Source organism: Epinephelus moara, chromosome 11 (assembly GCF_006386435.1).
Source record: "Epinephelus moara isolate mb chromosome 11, YSFRI_EMoa_1.0, whole genome shotgun sequence".
Lineage (NCBI taxonomy): Eukaryota > Metazoa > Chordata > Actinopteri > Perciformes > Serranidae > Epinephelus > Epinephelus moara.
The window spans coordinates 30,986,580-31,005,454 of NC_065516.1; the positions used below are offsets into that span (position 1 = coordinate 30,986,580).

At 43.6% G+C, this 18,875-nt stretch overlaps 1 protein-coding gene across 2 annotated transcripts in view; it reads right to left on the bottom strand.

Moving 5' to 3' along the window:
- The window catches only part of mpp7a (MAGUK p55 scaffold protein 7a), a 179,506-nt gene that overhangs the window by 23,264 nt on the left and 137,367 nt on the right, over window positions 1-18,875 (bottom strand). For both annotated transcript variants that reach the window (XM_050057012.1, XM_050057013.1), the window contains exons 12-13: window positions 8,937-9,107; window positions 300-380 (exon numbers count right to left, since the gene is read on the bottom strand). In XM_050057012.1, coding sequence (XP_049912969.1) covers window positions 300-380; window positions 8,937-9,107 — 252 coding nt within the window. The remainder of the gene's footprint in view (window positions 1-299; window positions 381-8,936; window positions 9,108-18,875) is intronic.

Genomic DNA, 18,875 nt, shown 5'->3' on the forward strand with positions numbered 1-18,875 from the left:
GCGGAGGAAGCCAAATGGTGTTTTCTTTCCCTGTAAAAGTTATTTGCCGATGAATTGCAGGTCTAAAAAACCATCGTCTGCTAAAAGGCTTACGGTGGACGCAATGTATAAAACACACATTCACACGTAAGACAAACAGATACGCACAAATAAGAAAGAAGAAACGCACAGAGAGGAAAGAATGGAGGACAAATGGCACCTACTGGGAGATGCTAAATTAATGCAGGATTTGGCCACAGAAACACACACGCACACACAGATGTGATGTAACCTCAGTGGGATGGGTGGAGGGAACTTACGTGGGATGGTCACGCTGAAGTGCTGGGGGTCTGAGATCAACAGTTTCCTCTTGAGCTCGTTCAAGCCGACTCCTGTGGGTCCTGCACAAACACAAACACACCATGAATATATATGACAGAGGTCAAAGAATCCATCACCACTGCCAGTCCCAGTGGCTACTCTTGGTGGCTACCCACCAACGCTGGTTCTTTTCTAAAGTACTTTGCCTTCAGTTTCGCAAATACTGATTCATTCATTCATTCATCTTCTAACCGCTTCATCCTCTTGAGGGTCGCGGGGGGGCTGGAGCCTATCCCAGCTGACATCGGGCGAGAGGCAGGGTACACCCTGGACAGGTCGCCAGACTATCACAGGGCTGACATATAGAGACAGACAACCATTCACGCTCACATTCACACGGACAATTTAGAGTTATCAATTAACCTAGTCCCCAATCTGCATGTCTTTGGACTGTGGGAGGAAGCCGGAGTGCCCGGAGAGAACCCACGCTGACACGGGGAGAACATGCAAACTCCGCACAGAAGGGCTCCCATGCCCGGGATCGAACCGGCAACCCTCTTGCTGTGAGGCGAGAGTGCTAACCACCACACCACCGTGCCGCCCCCAATACTGATTCATTTTTTAACAAATATTAAACTAATGTTAACTTAGCATTTTCTAAAATGTCTTTGCAGAGCTCTGGTCCCTGTTGCACCGTCTCTGTCTGTAACGACTAACAACCAGTCTAAGCTAAATTTCTGTCTCCAGCAACTGTGTGTTGTAACCAGGACAAAAAGTGATTGTTCCTGTTGCCAAAGGTACCATTGATATGAGAAATAAAACCACAAGAGTTTACCGAGACATAGCAAAAAAGTATTAAATCAGAATTTGTAGAAGAGAATGACACCTTGAAATATGTATTTAGTCATCAGGGCTGAGAATGTGTTACTGATTTACCGTACTTCCTTTATATCAAATAAAAAATGAATGCCAAAAGTTATTTCTTTTACTCCTACTTTATATTTCTATTACTGAATCTGCTGCTAAATTCAGCTCAGAACAGTTTAAAAAATCAGAAGTTAAATAACGTGTAAATGACATCGTTAACGCAGACGAGCGGACGATTAGCTGGGAAACATCACATTTATTCACATTACATGGAGCTACAGTTAACACTGAATTATGTTAAATGTTTGCTGAATGTCAGTGTCTCTTAATAAGTCGTCATAAATCATAAATCATCTTTAGAAGGAGCAGATATTTACCTTAAGCTAGCTCGGGCCATGTTAAAGTTAACAATATTTTAACGGAGCAAGGCGAGCTAATTGCTAGCGTGCAACACACTAGGGTGTACCCCGTCTCTCACCCAGTGTCAGCTGGGACAGGCTCCAGCCCCCCCCCCCCCCCCCCCCCCCCCCCCCGACCCTCAACAGGGTAAGCAGTTACAGAAAATGAATGAATGAATGAATGAATGAATTATTACGAGGGGTGGGATTCACCAGAGGATCCATGATACAATATTATCAGGACATCTAAGTCACAATACAATATAATTGCAATTTAAAAAATGTTGCGATATGCTGAGTATTGAGGTAAAACATATTATGATTTATTATGAAAAATAGGCTACTTAAAGTTAAAGTTATATTTGTAATGTTAATAATTTATATAATTAAAAAGATCGATACTTAGCACCGTGTGACGATATGATATTACCACACAAAAATATCGCGATACTGTGCTGTATCATTTTTTTTGCCCCATAATTAGTAATAATAATTAGTTAAACATCTAACTCTGGGTTATTTTATCGTGCATTATATTACTTTTATCACAATAAACTTTCATATATTATTATGTATATCGTCTTTATTTATTATACAATTTTTCAAGGTAATCTCCCAAATTTCTATTATTTATTTTATTTTATTTTTACCCATTTTGTTTAAATAGTTCTTTATCTGTTTTCTTTCTTTCTTTATCTGTCTCGCGGTAACATGAATTAGCTTCTATTTTAGATTAAATTATTCATCTATTTATTAATTGAATAATTTCACTGCACTGTGAACTTTTAATTTTGCCAGTTTTAGATGTGAGACAGTATTTCGTTTTTATGTTTCATTATTAAAATGACAATCTGAATCTGAATTTTTCCTCTGGGATCAATAAAGTTTTATCCCATCTCATCTTGAACTTCTCTGTCCTCTGACCAGTGTCACTGTTTTCCTCTAAGAAAGTGTTTTTCAGTGTTTTTGTTATATAATATTAAATCAATTAACTACAGTGTGAATTCAATTTCCTATTTTATTAAAAAAAAATCTACTCAGTGACAAACTTTAGAGCAAAGATAATTGATTTAATGTGAGGAAGCTACAGTTACAGGTCGTTTTTAATCAGCTCTTCTCTCAGAACATTAAACCTCCAGTATACTGTAGGTACACAGCAGAGGTCAGGCAGCCTTTTCCCGTACTGTCACAAGTCACACGGTTTTTCCATCACATCCCCGGGGTGGAAACTGAGGCAGTGAATTAGAGAGGAGAAGGCAGGAGAGATTATCGGAGTATTGACTATTGATTCATCTGTGGCTCGAAAAGCTGAGCATCTCTCCAGCATTTAATACTGTAGCTAACTGTCCAACATGTGGAGATGGTAAAGCCCAATCAAGCTGAGGGGAGTAATTTAATTTTGATATTAAGGAACACAAAAAATATGGCAGCTTTGGAAACTGTTTTGCAGAAATGTCGTGAAGTATGAAGGTCTTAATTTCATGCCGTTAGTAGATGCAGAGATAACAACATTACCCATCTAAGAACCTTGTTTACACTGGTTTTGGTTTGGTGGAAGTCGCTGAATCTACCTCCAAATGTTCTGTCTTCTTTTACAGTTCCTCCTCTGTCTCTTTATCTACTCTGTCTCTTAAAGCTATTCAGCAATATTTTGGTGGTTGTTACACGGGTGCTACATCATCCTAATTTGATCCGACTGGCATCAATGTCTTCAGCACACTGGACAAGAAATCAGCTTTGCAGTAACAAGTGCATGGCTGGGCGTTTCAGTGTTTTACCACAGCTCTGCAGTGTGTGGACAGTTAGAGACGGTGCTTGATCTGGGCTCGAGATTCCTCGCATGCCTGACGTTCTGGGCAGGCACTACAATCGCATCAAACCCTATTGGAAATTCATTTCTCCAGGCAAATGTGTTTAGCAGGCTGCTCCTCTAAAACAAACGGACAATGAGTTCACTCAGCGATGCGGATTAGGTGGAAAGAGAGGGAGAGGGAGACGAGGGAGAGAGCAGGAGAAAAAAACAAGCTCTGTATTTCTGGGAGAAAGAGCGCTCCTGTTTCCTCTCGTGCTATCTGCGCTGGTCCTCTACATTTCATCTGGTGTGAAGCAGGAAGGTTTTAGAGTGATCCACAACCTGATAAATAGGTGTGGACAACGAGGCTCTTTTAAGCGTAATCTCTGAACACTGGCAGCCTTCACACACAGACAAATTCACACCCCATGCTTTCCCTTTACTTCTGCACCCAGTAACACATGGTTTTGGGTCCTATTGTGGGACTGCTGTAAGTGATAAAAGCTGTTTCCTCAGCGCGCTTGCACTGTGAATTCAAAAAGAGGGGGAAAAAAATAGAGAAAAATACCCCAGCCCTCTTTGGTCCGACGGCGCGAGGCATTCTGTGGTTACCGTCTCTCATAAACAAGCACATGGCCAAGTGAAGACAGCAATCAATCTTAGCTGGGGAGAGGGAGTTTTTCAGTCAAGAAAAAAGTCAGAGTACCTGGGGGTTGAGGGCTTGGGTGATTTATTAAGATGAGGAAATGGAGTTCATTTTGAATTTGTTTCGGGAGTGCGAGAGGAATGCGGCGGTGCTGTTTGAACAAGGCCGTGGACCAATGTTGTTGTAGGTGCCGAAGGTGGCAGAGCGTGGTAAAAGAGGCTCTTTTATGAGCCCTATCACAGTGGTGCAGACAGTCCTCCCGGCAGGCCGCAAAGCTCCACACAAGCTTGTTTGCATGAAGCTGAGCGCGGGTATTAGGGCTCGAGCGAAGGGGACCAGCAGAGCCATTTCTGCTACCCACGTTATGAGTAGCGGCCCCACTTCTGTAAGGTCGTAAAACCATTTTCACCTTGTACATCGCTCCCTTGCTCGCCACTTGTGATATCAATGATGCATGGCAGCAGGCCTTCGTCAGAATACCTCAGATGGCGATTAAAGCTTATTCCAGCTGTGCCACCGCCTGCCAAGGGGCCCAACAAGCCCACCACCAGGTCTTTTACAAGCAGAAGCTGTGCCCTGTGGTCCTGTTCCACCGTCTGACCTTAAACACGCCACCTCTTTGTGCATTGTTTGTCTTTAACAATGCCCCAATACAACAGCAACATTATAAATGTGAACGCCACAATAAAAAAAGGCATAACTCTTACAAATTTTCTGGACTAAACTGCCGTATTTACATCGTGTTTATGTGTTTTTCTCTCCCTCCATTTGTCTCTCTTGCTGGCCCTCTTGCGGTACTCCTGGCCTTGCAGATTGCTGTGCCAGTAAAAGTGTCAGATTTCATTACAGCACTCATTAGAGAAGTTGCTTTTAATATCGCGAGCTTAATAACTTCCAGGCCAAGCGTGGAGCACATCGCATGCAGTCTGTGCCGAGAGGCCGAGGCCAGGCCCGACGAGGCCCGGCTCTGGGCCCCAGAGCCACGACCCAGCCTCAAACCTCCCAGCCCGCCTCACATCCAGGGCAGGCTACATTACAGCACTCGCTGCTGGCTTTGCTGCAGCCACATTTAAATGATGACAGTGGTGCAGTGTGGTAACCACGGCTCATTTACAATGCACCGCTACTACGAATTCAGCAAGAGTTGAAATAAGGTTCTAATTTTATATATTTGGATACCACATAAATATTCACTTAGGCATCGGTGTATATGAAATAGGTTAGGGCTAAACCCCAAACTAAAAACTTTCAGTTCATCAACATCTTACTGTAAGTTGAGTGTGTCGAGTTACAAGGAAATGTGGAAATCAACACACCATTTTGTCAGGTTAAATAATCAGATTTCTTTCAAAACCATCAGTGGTTTTGTCAAACTATGCATGCAGTATGTAAAAATATATTTTTATTGGCCGTCTGATTTCAAATGTATAAAAACCCAGATAAGCATCTTGATTTGTCTTTGAAACAGATCTCAGTCTGTGCGAGAGGTGGGCAGTGGGTCATTTATTAGTGGGTACTGTGGAACCGTGCGTCCACATTAATGAAGAAATGCCTTCAGGCATTCCTGGAAAGCTTTGGGAGATGGGATGTTTGATATCAAAATAATGTGGGGGTTGTCCTGGAGCAGCGTTGAAAAAGTGCTGCTGAGGTCATGTCAGGCATTGAGAGTGGTTACCTGACTGCAACTCCAAATGGAGACTTTACTTCTTCTCTTAAGCTGCGATTACACTGAGCGTTTGTTTAACCCCTTCTCCCACTCATTACTTAATTACTTTGTGACCAGCTACATTATCACCGAGTCGCTGTGGATGTGCTGCTCAAGTGCTCGTTATTGTAGCTTCACTGTCACATGCTTGTGTCTGTCTGCTACTTTCCTCATGGCTCCAAAGCACCATGCTGAACGCCATCTAAAGTTTGTGTTTGGTCATAAAATACCTGTGCTTTCCATCAATGTCAGAGCCCATTTTAACACCACCATCCCGCTGCATCTCCATGTGCACCGCAATACACAGAAAGCTAGCATAGCGTAAGCTAACAAAAGCTAAAGAACACAGTACTACAGCTAAAAACAAACCATATGATGGGTTGATGCGTCATTGCATCATTGGAGCGCTGAAAAAAAGTTGTTGCAAGCTCAACTTTGGTTTGTAGCGCGTCACGCTTGTCAGCAGCGACAGGTGTCGAGCGTCAGTTTCTAGCATCATGTCACCGGCTTCCATTTAAAATGACATGTAGCTTGTTGCTGTGTTGCTTGTAGTGTGAAAGGAGCTTTTAAACACAAAACAAAACAGCAGGAGTGTAGGGAACGGATTACACACTGTGTTTATCTGCTCTAACATAAGTTCTAGTTGTTAGCATGTCCAGCTAACAAGCGTTCTACTTACAGTAGACTTCCTGAGCCAAGCAGCAGAAACCAGTTAGCTTTAGCTTTAGCCTCTACTTTAGCCTCAGTCTCCTGAGAGGAAATCGTGTAAGTGGCAGTCAAGTTCATATTTAACAGGTTCTTTGTTTGAATGAGTTAGCTGAAAACACTACAAGTCAGTCTGATACACCATTGTCAAGAATTCATGGAGTTAACGTTAGATTGAGTAGCTAGCTAACTATAACTGCTAAAATTTGTTGGCGACAAAACCAGCTAACCTCAGCTGATAAAATCGACAGCTGCCTGCTAAAAAATGAGACGCCTGCTTTTTGTCTGCGTCTGTCTGAAATCAGGTCCCTCCACTGTTTAAATAATTTCTAAAATTTCAGTGGTATGGCTGCCGTTGGTATAATTATAAAATACATATGCTGTGAATGGTCAGTTGTTGGGATGAAGGCTGAGGCCCTGTCAACACGTATACAGATATTTTTGAAAAACGGTCTCTTCTAGATTTTGGCATCTCACCCACACACAAACTGAGATTTTTGTCACTGAAACAGATTTTTTTAAAACGCTGTCAAAGGTGGAGATTTTTCTAAAATTTTGGTTACTGTGCAGACATGTCACACGAAGCTTTTGGGAAACAATAACATCAAATCCTTGATTTGCGCATGTCCATTGTTGCTTGATGTAATGGGCATACACTAGAAACAACAACAATGACCTGCTTGGTCTGATGACTACTTTACACTTTAACTTAGTATTGTTGTATCACCTCACAGACCTCGAATTACCGATTTTAGATCAGACCTGGTCAAACCAGCAGATGTTTCTGACTCTTTCCGGAATGGGATTGTTATCGATGAGAAACTTGTACGTATGAATGAGCTCCTTCATCCTTATATTGAACAGGAATCAACAGTTATGAGATCTCCAGTCGGTGTTTTGAAAAAGGTAACATTACCCCGAACACTTTACTACCTTTGTGACAAGGGGAGACTGCTGAAGACAGCTAACATCAGCCAGCTTTAGATGTTGTTTTTGGGTTATAGTGTGAACAGAGATATTTTGTAAAATGAAGGTTGTGTGGACAGAATTTTTTTTTAAATGAAGGGGACAAATACCCATTTTCAAAAATATCTGACAGGGCCTGAAAATGGTACAGGTTTGAAGTTGGGGCTGTTGCGTGTTGAATTTTTAAACTAATCAACTTCCTCTGATGGACTGAAGAGTTGTTGAAAACACATGACCTTATAGTGAGGGATAATGTGTCTGAACCCTGAACAGAAAAAGGAAAGAGCAGTTACCAAAGGAAAAGCGTTGGAGAGGAAAAGATTTAGAATAAGAAAAATCAAGAGACTCTGGGGAGAGGAAGAAGGAGAGAGGAAGGCAGAGGAACATAAAGCAGATCTTTCCTTGGCCCTCCGCTTCGTTACGTGTGAAATTGTCCATAGGTTGTCCTCCAAATTATGGACGTTAATTGAAAATATTTACATTAGCATGACAGGTGGGAGAGGTTCAGCATCCTCTGTGTAAGGCTACAGCACGCTGGCAGGAAAATGGGCTCGCTAATTAGCAACATGCCTGATGAAGTCCATGCTCTGTGTGGTGGATTTAAGTGAACCAAGGCCTGGTCAATCAGGCTGGGAGCACAGCCTCAGCAGAGAGCATGCGTGAGAGAGATAAAAAAACAGTGCGACCTTGTTGCCAGTGGTGTTCACTTCTGGATTAACCTTACAAATGTTTAAAAACTGCTGTCAAAATATGTGAAATGAAAAGATGAAGACCGCAACAGACTTAAGGTCTCACTCCTTGATGAATGGAAATAGATTGGAAGGAATCACATTGAAAATTCAGGGAATGTTTTGTTCCGTCGGTGTCTGGGACATTCTTGTCATTTTTTGTCACGAGTAACAAACCTAAAAAGGAAAATGTGGAAAGGCTCACTGATGGTACAGTTGGTCCCAAGAAAGATTTAAGTCTTTGCTGTTGCACCTGGCTTAGCATATTGTTCCACCATTCACTGGCAACGCTCGTCTTCCAACCACAAATACAAAATGAGAAACCGCTAAATTCATTTCAAGACCTTGGCACGTTATAAACTCTTTGGAGGGCTTTGTAACACCCGCTCCTCGAGGCAAGTGTTAACAATTCTGTCGGCTCAAAAAATTGAAAGGACATTGAGAGTGAGGTGCCGTAAATGAAAGCACTAAATGTGACTGATTAATATGAGGTCTGCTCCGTCGATTCCTCAGAGTGCTAAAAGTCTAAATTAAGGAGGCCCAGAGCGACGGCGGGTTTTGAGTCCCCGCGTTGGGAAGCTCATTTCTGAGTTGGGGGTCGTGGGAGGGCAAGGCCAGGCCACCTGGGGCTTTTGGAGCTGCAAAACTCTGAGTCACACTCGTTTCTGTGATCTGTATGTGTCACCATGCTGGGAGGTGAGGCTTTTTATTAAAATCTAAGGTGCCAAGATTAACAGGAGTAGAGCCCCCCCAAAAAACGGAGTGTGAGGGAAGCAGTGACATCAGAGCTTGACAACAGTGGCATTTTGGAGTATAGCTCTCTACTCACCTACAAAGACCACCAGCCTGTGTTTAGCTCCACTCTGCCTGCGGAACGGTACAACCTCCTCGTACGTGGGCACGTCAGCCATGTCGTACATGTCGCTCTTCTTACACTCGTACATGGACTTGTTGGTCTTCTTGTCCCTCCTGCTCAGACGGAAGCTCCTCCTGAACCCAGCTGGAGGTCGGGATGAATAGAGAGAGGAAGGAAAAGGAGACAGAAAGAGACACATTAATCTAAAATATACCCCTGCCCCCCAAAACTTTGTGTCAGTATGTGTGTTTATGGGGGTTTCTAAATTCAGACACAACTGGATGTACACACAGGCCCACAGCTGCGCAATTCGATTTATGGTCGTTTCAGCATCTTGGCAAACACCTCAGCAGCTCTATGTCCAGTACCTCATATTGTATTGTGCAGCTCAGCTTTATGACAGCTATCTTTGCTGTAGGTGAAAGAAGACCAACGTAAAACTCGGCCAAACAGTTTCCCTGGATATCACACTCACACACTTTATCCACATTTTCCCCTCGTGACATGTAGTGGAGTTTAATTTTCTTCTTCTCTGCGTACATGTTAAAGAATTTGTTAAAAACTATATGTGAAATTACTGGATGTTTTCTTATTAACTGTATGACCTTTTTAATCAAAGTAGGAATGACTCTTGAATCTTGTGCCCTCTCAAGCCACACTTCTGCTAAGAGTTCATTGTGTAAAGAGAAAGAAAGCAAGCTGCAACTTCTGGGGCTGAAAAAAGAGGCCAACGCAGACGTGCCAGAAACTGCAGTTCCTCTAAAGGCCACTGGAGGCTGGCTACAAGAGCGAGTCGATCCCCAGAGGCCACCATGTTAAAAAGCCTAACTTTACAGCAGATATAAGTGTTCACAGCCTGTATAAAAATAGTTTTGGTCTCTATAGCCAATTTCTCCTGTTGTGACTCACCTCTTTACTAAGGCTTAAAGTTACTCATAGTTGAAGAAGTATTTTACGGCTTGTATAGCGCCTTTCTTTTCTTCCAACCACTTGTAGCGCTCAACATTACATTCACCCATCACGTTCACCCAATCATACACTGGTGGCCGAGGCTACTGTAAATGGTGCCACCTGCTACTCCGTGACCATTCACACACCTCAAACACTGATGGAACAGCCATCGGGAGCAATTTGGGGTTCAGTGTCTTGCCCAAGGATGGACCTGCTCCGCCTCTGAGCCACAGCCACCCCCTATACTGTCTATGAAGTAGAAAGTTGCACTAACTTTTGAAATTGGTGCTAGATGACTAAAGAAAACACAGTAGTTTTTACAATACAGGAAACACTTCCTGTTCACAAGTTCTCAAACTACAGCTAAACAGTGCACTGAAATATTTTTCTGAGGACATTTTAGGTGAGAAATAGGTAATACAGTGACAGAATTTTGGTTTATATTGCACCAGCACTGTCTAGTTTTACCGTTTGATCAGAGTTAGGTCTGAATTTGAGAGAGAGTGAGGGGAAGTTTCTCTCGATCCACTTCTATACTCTACGTGCTTATGGCAGTGGGCATATGAAATCTGTAGCTCGAGCAGCAGCCCTAGAGCCAGTGAAAATCTGCTGGATGATGTGTTTTATGTCATCCAGCAGATCTGAGCTAGGAAAAGTGGACTCTGGTAACATGGAGGGAAGTTTACCACAGTTCATTTACACATACTACCAACACTGTATTGATATAAGGCTGGTTGAAAATCGGAGTATCCCTTGAGAGGGCGTGGCCGCTTTGAGAGGCAGGCTGTCTGCAAGGTGTTAACTCTGAAAGTCTGAAAGATGGATCCACCCCGCTACGTCCATTATTTTAGGCTTTTCGTGGTGACTGCAACAGTATGTATAGTCACCGCTAATTAGTGGAAGATGCTTGTTTACGTAACTGTCGGGCTAAGATTTGCATTTCATTCACATTGCAATTTAAGATAGTGGTGAGGTGTGTGTGTGTGTCTATGTATGTGTGCGTCATTAAGTGTTCTTGGCTAACTGCAAAGGAAAGGTTGCCCCGTGTGCATGGGTCACTTTACAACAGCCGTCATCTCTGACTGGTTTATGGTGTGCACCGTGTCCTTGGACTGCCATCACAAAAGCTTTTTAACATACCGATCCAAGAGTGCCTTGATCTGATAATCTACGACAGAATCAGAAGGAGACATTTACCCCTAATTTGAGGACTATGGTTTCATATTTATGACAGATGTTGGTCGAATCCAAAAAGAGCTAAATCTCCATGACATCTAATATCCTATGTCTGTGCATGGGTTGTTTTCAGCCTCCTCTTTCATTATTTCAGCTTTTAATCAGTAATTAATCAACTCAAAAAAATGATGCAAGATTAGGGCAGCATGAAAATTATGGACTGGGAGAAGAATCAGGAGTTGAAACAGCTCCTGATATCCGCCCCCTTAATACTTTCCACAACATTTTCAAACCACTGTGGAGCTGTGCAGACATGCAGCGAGGAGAGAGAGAGAGTCTGCATTCTTCTCAGCTTGTTCTTTTCCAAACAGTCACTTAATAAGGGATGAGGCTGCGGACCTATGCTGAGTTACAAATGAAACACACAGTAAGTCATTGGAGCAGAATAATAATGTTTTTGCATGGGCTTGTGTATACGTATGAGCGTACACACGCGCCAGAGCACTGAATATAGTGTTACACTGAACATTTAGGGCAGACTTTGTTCCACTGTGGGCAACTTGCGGCTTACGTTGTCTGTGCCATTTCTCCTGTGGTTAATCTACTCATTCAGCACCCTCATTCCCCCACTACCCCCCACCCAGGGAGTATTAGCCTCTGCCACACAGTGGAAAACATACACCGCTCATCTGCATTTCTCCTGTAAAGACATCAAACTGTAACCAATATCCACAAGGGTTGACATCATTACAATAAACATTAAAAGTATAATGTTAACGATATCCCACTGAAAGCAAGCAGTCAATTTTCTGGAAGTTCAAACCCCAAAAACCCACTCTGGTCAGTCATTTATCACAACGTAAACACCACTGGTTAATTAGGCTTTAAGTAATACTATGATAGTCATTAATTCTATCTGTCGTAGAGTTTGACAAGCTGCCATCTCACTGGCTCAGGCCAAGGGCAATCTCCTCTACTTTCCACAGGCTAGGCAGGTGCACAGGGTTTTATACGAGGCTCAACACTTATAAATCGCCGTCCCTCAGCTGAGGAGGGCCCTCAGTAATCTAAAGCCCCTAAAGATCACTTAAAGCTTTCTAGACAGCTCCATACAAATAATGATGGTGAATTCTCCGGCCCTCCCCTCTAGCGCTGCCTTAGGGTAGATAAATTAGAGCGACGTGCAGCAGCGAGAAGCGTCCAAGTGGCAGCCTCCAGGGCTGAAAATGATGCCAAGGAGGGGGTGCCAAAAAAAAAATGCTGCAGTCCTTTGAATGGCCACTTGAGGCTGGCTCCAGAAGCGAGTCAATCCCATAGACACCCATGTTTAAATGCCCAACTTTACAGCAGAAATAAACATGTTTAAAGCCTGGTACAAAAACGGTTTTGGTCTCTATAGCTTATTTCTCCGGTCATGACCATACACTGTAAAAAATAATGGATGTGGCTACTGTGATGTCACCTATTAGTTTGTGGTCTCCCATTTTGAAGCCTCAAGTTCAAGAAGATGGAGCCAGAAATGAACGTATTTGGGCAAGAGGCTGGCACTGTGGAGGAGCGAGGGGTCGATCTTACGGAGACCAAGCACATTATCAGCAGACAGCCCTCGATTCTGTGTATCTTTAAGCCTTAATAAAATGTAAATGGATGAGTTAAAAAAAAATTCACGCCCTCCACAGCTGTCACGAAGGGGGAAATTAGCTATAGAGACGAAAGCTGTTTTTTGTACCAGGCTTGAACCATGTTTATTTCTGCTGTAACGACAGGCACTTTCACATGGGTGTCTATGGGGATTGACTCCCTTCTGGAGCCAGCCTTAAGTGGCCATTCAAAGAACTGCATTTCTTTTGGCACTTCTTCCTTGGCATCATATTTCAGCCCCAGAGGTTGCTGCTTGGTCATGACAACTGTACAAGGGGTGAATTGTCATATAAGTCACCCATTTACATTTATGATTTAGTTATGCATGATTAAGGGTGGGGATGCTTTCAGTGACAGACTGTCTGTGAATGGCTCCAAGAATCCAAGACTGCGACAACCAAAATGCCAAACTTGAGGCTTCAAGTGAGAATCCACAAAAAAAAAAAAAAAAAATCAGTTACATCTCAGTGGTTATGTCCAATATTTTTAAACAGTCTGTGGCAGCACTTCATTTCTCACCAACATCTCCCAACAGCCACCTCATCTTCGGCACTGACAGAGAGAGACTTAGACAGAGGGGATGGAAATTAACTTGATCCAGCATTAAGGAACGATTCAAGTCCCGTTCAAAAGCAAACAGCCTGCCTGTTTGTCATGAAAAGCCTTGAGTATGTTGGAACACCGACATGTTTGTCACAGGATGATCCAAACACAAGGCTTACTCGTAGAAAAGGAATGCAGATATGTGTGGCACTGAGATCCAATACCTCTGTAAATGGTTTGACAGGTCAAATCAAATTTGTTGACAACAGATCTGTTTTGAATTTGCCTGGAATGAGAGCTGAGTTGTGTCAGTGTCCTGGTGTGTTTTTCCTGCAAAATGAGTTGTGTGTCTCGGGGTATGGAGTTAAAGTTTCCTTGCTTAGGTCCCACACACACACATGCACCTCCTAATGGTGTGCACCAGGCTGTGACTGGGCAATTGCCAAAACTGCAATTGCATGCACACACACACACACACACACTCATACACACAGCGTCTCTCACTCTTTCTCTCACACAGACACTTTGATTCAAAGTCCTTTCAGTAAAACAGAAACATGAAAAAAGAGGAGGAAAAAAAGATGAGCATATTTAACGTAGTGTAAACACAAGCTGTGACTACACACACACACACACAGGCATACACACACAATTGCTTGGAAGTCACCAGCGGTCCTGCAAGCCCATTTTCCAGTGTGATAATATCTAACAGCCACGTAGGAAATTCAGCATGTGCGTAAAGAAAGCGCCGGAGGCCTCTGCAAACTGTGAATACAAACTGCCCACTCGGACACTAACATCCTGTGCACTGCTTCACACCAGCACCTGTAAAAGACATGGCTACAACTGTAGAGGGGGGGAAAGTACAGTGCAGTGAGACAAATGTTCATAAAAAAATAACAGATGACTCAAAAAGACTAAAGTCACGCATCTGCCAACGGGCGTCTGAAAGAGGAGAAGCCTGAGAACAATACACGCATCAGGTCTTCCAGACATCACGCGTAGGCGATCAGTGAGATGACAACACAGGGAAGAATAAAAAATGACGTTTTCCTTCCAATCAAACCTCATTTTGTGCAGAAAGGGAGAGAGAAAATGTGCAGTGAAGCTGAGAGGAAAAGGCTCATAGTGAAACCACCTGTTGCGAGGCCCCGGTGCCGTGAGGGCCGCCGTCTCAGGCCCATGGACTAACTACAGGAGACCGTGCTGACAGCTCCAGTGCCATCCTGGCTCTCCCTGCGGGGGCCCTCTCTCCTCTGGACTAATGGAGACGACATCTATGGAATTAACCACGCATGGCAGCTGGGGATTAAGTGAGTATTATGCTCGTGGCTCGATGCCGCGCGCTGCGGTTTAACGCTGTAACACTTAGTCCCGTTCGTGGGCACCAAATGTGGTAAGCATTACCGACGCTCTCGGCCTCACTATGCGTGCCCATAACTGGCTTGGTTGGAAGGGATGAGGAAGGCTCGTGGTACACAGCTCGGGAGGTGGAGGACGCTTTCCACACTGTCAGCCATTATTACCCCGACAGTGAATAAAAGGAAGAGGAGCGTTGCTGCTCGTAATGACAAAAATACAAAAGCCTAGGGCAGACAGAAGGACTGCTCTGCTTCATTTATCACCAATTTGCTTTGCTTGCATAATGCAAGGAAGCATGTGAGACCGTCAAAGCAAAGTATGCCCAGATTTCTGTAGATCTGACATTATTATAAAGACAGAAGTTGAGCCATGTCACCCTGGGCCAACATAATGTGCTGTAAGAAAGCCTCCAGAGGTTTCGAGAAGGTCCCAAGGAGAGGAATTAAGAGAGGAAAAGAGAGGAATAAAAAGGGAAAAGGACAGTAGTTGGAAGAGGAATCAGGAAAGAAGAGAAAAGGAATCAGGAGAGGACTAAGGAAAGGGAGAAATTAAAAGTGGAAAGGAGAGGAATCAAATGGGGTGAGGAAAAGAATCGAGAGAGGAATCAGGAAAGGAGGGGAATGAAGAGTGGCAAGGAAAGAAATCAGGTGAGGAATCAAAAGGGAAAATGAAAGGCATTGGGAAAGGAATCAGAAAGGGGAGGAATTAAGAGAAAAGGAGAGGACTCAAAAGTGAAGAGGGAAGGAATCTGGAGAGGAATCAGGAAAAAGAGGAAGGGAACTGGGAGAGTAATCAAGAGAGGAGAGGAATTAAGAGAGGAAATGGGTAGAATCAGGAGAAGAAACAAATAGGAAAAGGAAAGGCAGCAGCAGAAGAATCGGGAAAGGAGAGGAATTGAGAGAAGATAGGAGATGATTCACAGGAGGAAATCAAAGGGGAAAAGGAAGGGGCCTGGGAGAGGAATCAGGACAGCAGAGGAAAGGATTCGAGAGAGGAATCAGGAAAGGAGAGGAATAAAGAGAAGGAAGGAGAAGTATCAAAAGAGAACAGGAAAGGCAGCAGCCGAAAAATCAGAAGAGGAATCAAATGGAAAAAAAGGAAAGAAATCAGGAAAGGGAAGAAATTAAGAGAGGAAAGGGGATGAATCAGAAGAGGAATCAAAAGTGAAAAGGAAGGGGTCTTGAAGAGGAATCATGAAAGGAGAATGAAGGATTTAGGAGAGGAAACAGGCAAGGAGAGGAATTAAGAGAGGGAAGGAGAGGAATCAGGGGAGGAATCAAAAGGGAAAAGGACAGGGATCAGAAGAGGAATCAGGAAAGGAGAGGAAAGGAATCAGGAGAGGAGAGGGGAAGGGGAGGAGAGGAGAGGAATCAGAAGAGGAATCAAAGGGGAAAAGGAAAGAATCAGGTGAGGAATCAGGAAATGGGAGGAATTAAGTAAATTAATCAGAAGAAGAATCAAAAGGGAAGAGGAAGAGGCCTTGGAGAGGAGTCATGGAAGGAGGGAAAGGATTGGAGAGAGGAAACAGGAAAGGAGAGGAATTAAGAGAGGAAAGGAAGGGGTCTGGAAGAGGAGTCATGAGAGAAGAGGAAAGGATTTGAGACAAGAATCAGGAAAGGAGAGGTATCAAAAGAGAAAAGGAAAGGGATCAGGAGAGGAATCAGGAGAGGAGAGGAGAGGAGAGGAGAGGAGAGGAGAGGAGAGGAGAGGAGAGGAGAGGAGGAAAGCTGGGGACATATCCAGACAGACAGGCGTGTGTCCTTCAAATGCTCCCTGCACACAACTGTTAACAGGCGTCTGTGAAAAGGATTATGGTACAGTAGTAAAGTGGGCTCCATGGCTGATCTTAGAATATTTGATTGTATCAAATGTCTCACTGCTTCTGGATGAGATCACAACGATGTGTACATACAGCACCTGATCTTACCTCTGGACTTCAGAGAAGAGAAATTACAGCCGAGCCGATGCACTTCTCTCGACTAATAAACACAATCAAAGCAAAAGGAGCAAGTTTGTCGGTGTGACATTAGAAATACGTACGTGTAGCAGTCCACGGTGGTGAACTCATTAGAGTGTTATCTGGGGAGAACACATTCTGGGAGTAGTTTCCACGGCCCCCGCACTAAGCATTTGGAAAGTGGTACCCAACCCAAGTGTTACAGGCTTATACGGTGGAATAGCGCTCTAGACCTTTGGCTGTGAGAGGTCCATTTGTGTCGAGCGCTATTTGTTTTTCCCCTCCGTCTTATCCCACAGCTCTTTGGGCTCAGGAATGTCTCGTCTCAAAACGATGCCTGATGCCTTATGTGTTGGCAAAAAAAAAAAAAAAAAAAAAAAAATCACGCACACACACATGTACTTCTGCTTCTACTGGAGTCCTTGGAGCTACAATCAACATGCCAAAAGGGGCCAGTGAGTGCCAAACGAACTGAGACTAAATGCCTGCCTTCCTGTTTGTCTCATCAGTCTCAGTCAGAGAAGATGTTCGACAACAAAGCCAGTCACGGAAATTCCACGTCTCTCTTCCGACTCTTTAAACAACTACAATGGTCTGTTGCTAATGCTGATAAAAGCACACCTGTTAAGCCAGTGCATATACCTGCTCTGATTGTATCCACATGTTGGATGACCATAAAAATGCGTATCATTTCAATCTTATAAAGGTCTCTGTTTGGGCGCAGATGGGGGGAAAACTCACTGCTCCCAATGCACAGGCCGCTACACGTCCACAGCTATTGATCCTGCAGTCTGATGAACTCATCTCAAAATGGAAATGGAGCATTTTTTATTTCAGTTTATAACACTTTACCATTTTTTCCATAACTTGGACATAATTGGATTGTGAGGGGCTGATGGATATCGCAGCTCCCAATCGTTCAGCTTTAACTGATTTAACTTGCTTGCTTGCCCTCCATCCGTACGTCTGCTTTCAGTCAAGTCACCAGAAGAAAATGTTGGCATTGTACGTTTCTGAAAACCACAGATTTGTTGCATTTGTATGTCTAATATGCATATCAACGTTTCTAAAGTGACTTATGTGCTGATTTTGTCATTGGGAGGTGGAGGGGATGGTGGATGACGTGACACCTGGGCAAGCTGCAGACCGCTGTTTGAGAACAATAAACAACAATACTGGTTATTTTTGGGTTACCCTTTGCAGGATTGTGCCAACCTGGATGTTACTAAACAATTATGGCATGGAATGGCATTTCCTGGTAGCGTTTGAGCCACTAAACCTGGGTGTTTTTCATCGACGCATTGCGGCGTTTGAGCCACTAAACCTGGGGGTGTTTCTTACTGACGCATCATGGCATTTGAGCCACTAAACCTGGATGTTTTTCACCAACGCATCGTGGCGTTTGAGCCACTAAACCTGGGTGTTTTTCACCAACGCATCGTGGCGTTTGAGCCACTAAACCTGGGTGTTTTTCATCGAAGCACTGCAGCGTTTGAGCCACTAAACCTGGGTGTTTTTCATCGAAGCATTGCAGCGTTTGAGCCACTATACCTGGGTGTTTCTAAACAGTTATGGCATGGAATGGCATTTCCTGGTTGCATTTGAGCCACTACACCTGGGTGTTTTTCATCGATGCATCGCAGCGTTTGAGCCACTAAACCTTGGTGTTTTTCACCAACGCATCGTGGCGTTTGAGTCACTAAACCTGGGCTTTTTAAACTGATTCACCTCTGCTTTTCCAACCATTTTTGTGCCAAATCATGATCTTTTCCCAACCAAAACCAAGTGTTTTTTGTGCCTAAAGCTAACCAAACCTTCACCCAGGATTGTTGATAAGTTTCAATGTATCTGCTACAAAATGTGCAAATATATTGTATATGTGGTTTGCAGAAATGTATAGTGCAAAACATTTTTTCTGATGATTCAGTTGCTGCCTTCCTCTCTGGATGTACAGTGTGTGACTTTTGCGATTATGTTAGTGATGAGTCATCATGCCTGTGCTACCATAACACAGGACAAGTGCATAAATGTTTCGGTTTTGACTCGAGCTGAGTGCATATACGAATGACTTGGTGCATCTTCTATACACAAAATAAATGTACACTTGATGTGAAACTGCCTTTAGGTTCTCTGCGCAGCCTCAAAGTACTGCTTTATAAAAAGGCCCGATAAGAAAGTCTTGTGAGACGCAGTTTTCCTACTCCCGAGTCGGACTTTATTCTCTCGTTTGCTGGCTCTAAAATCTAGCAACATCTGAGCACAAGAATCTGCTCGCCCCCCAG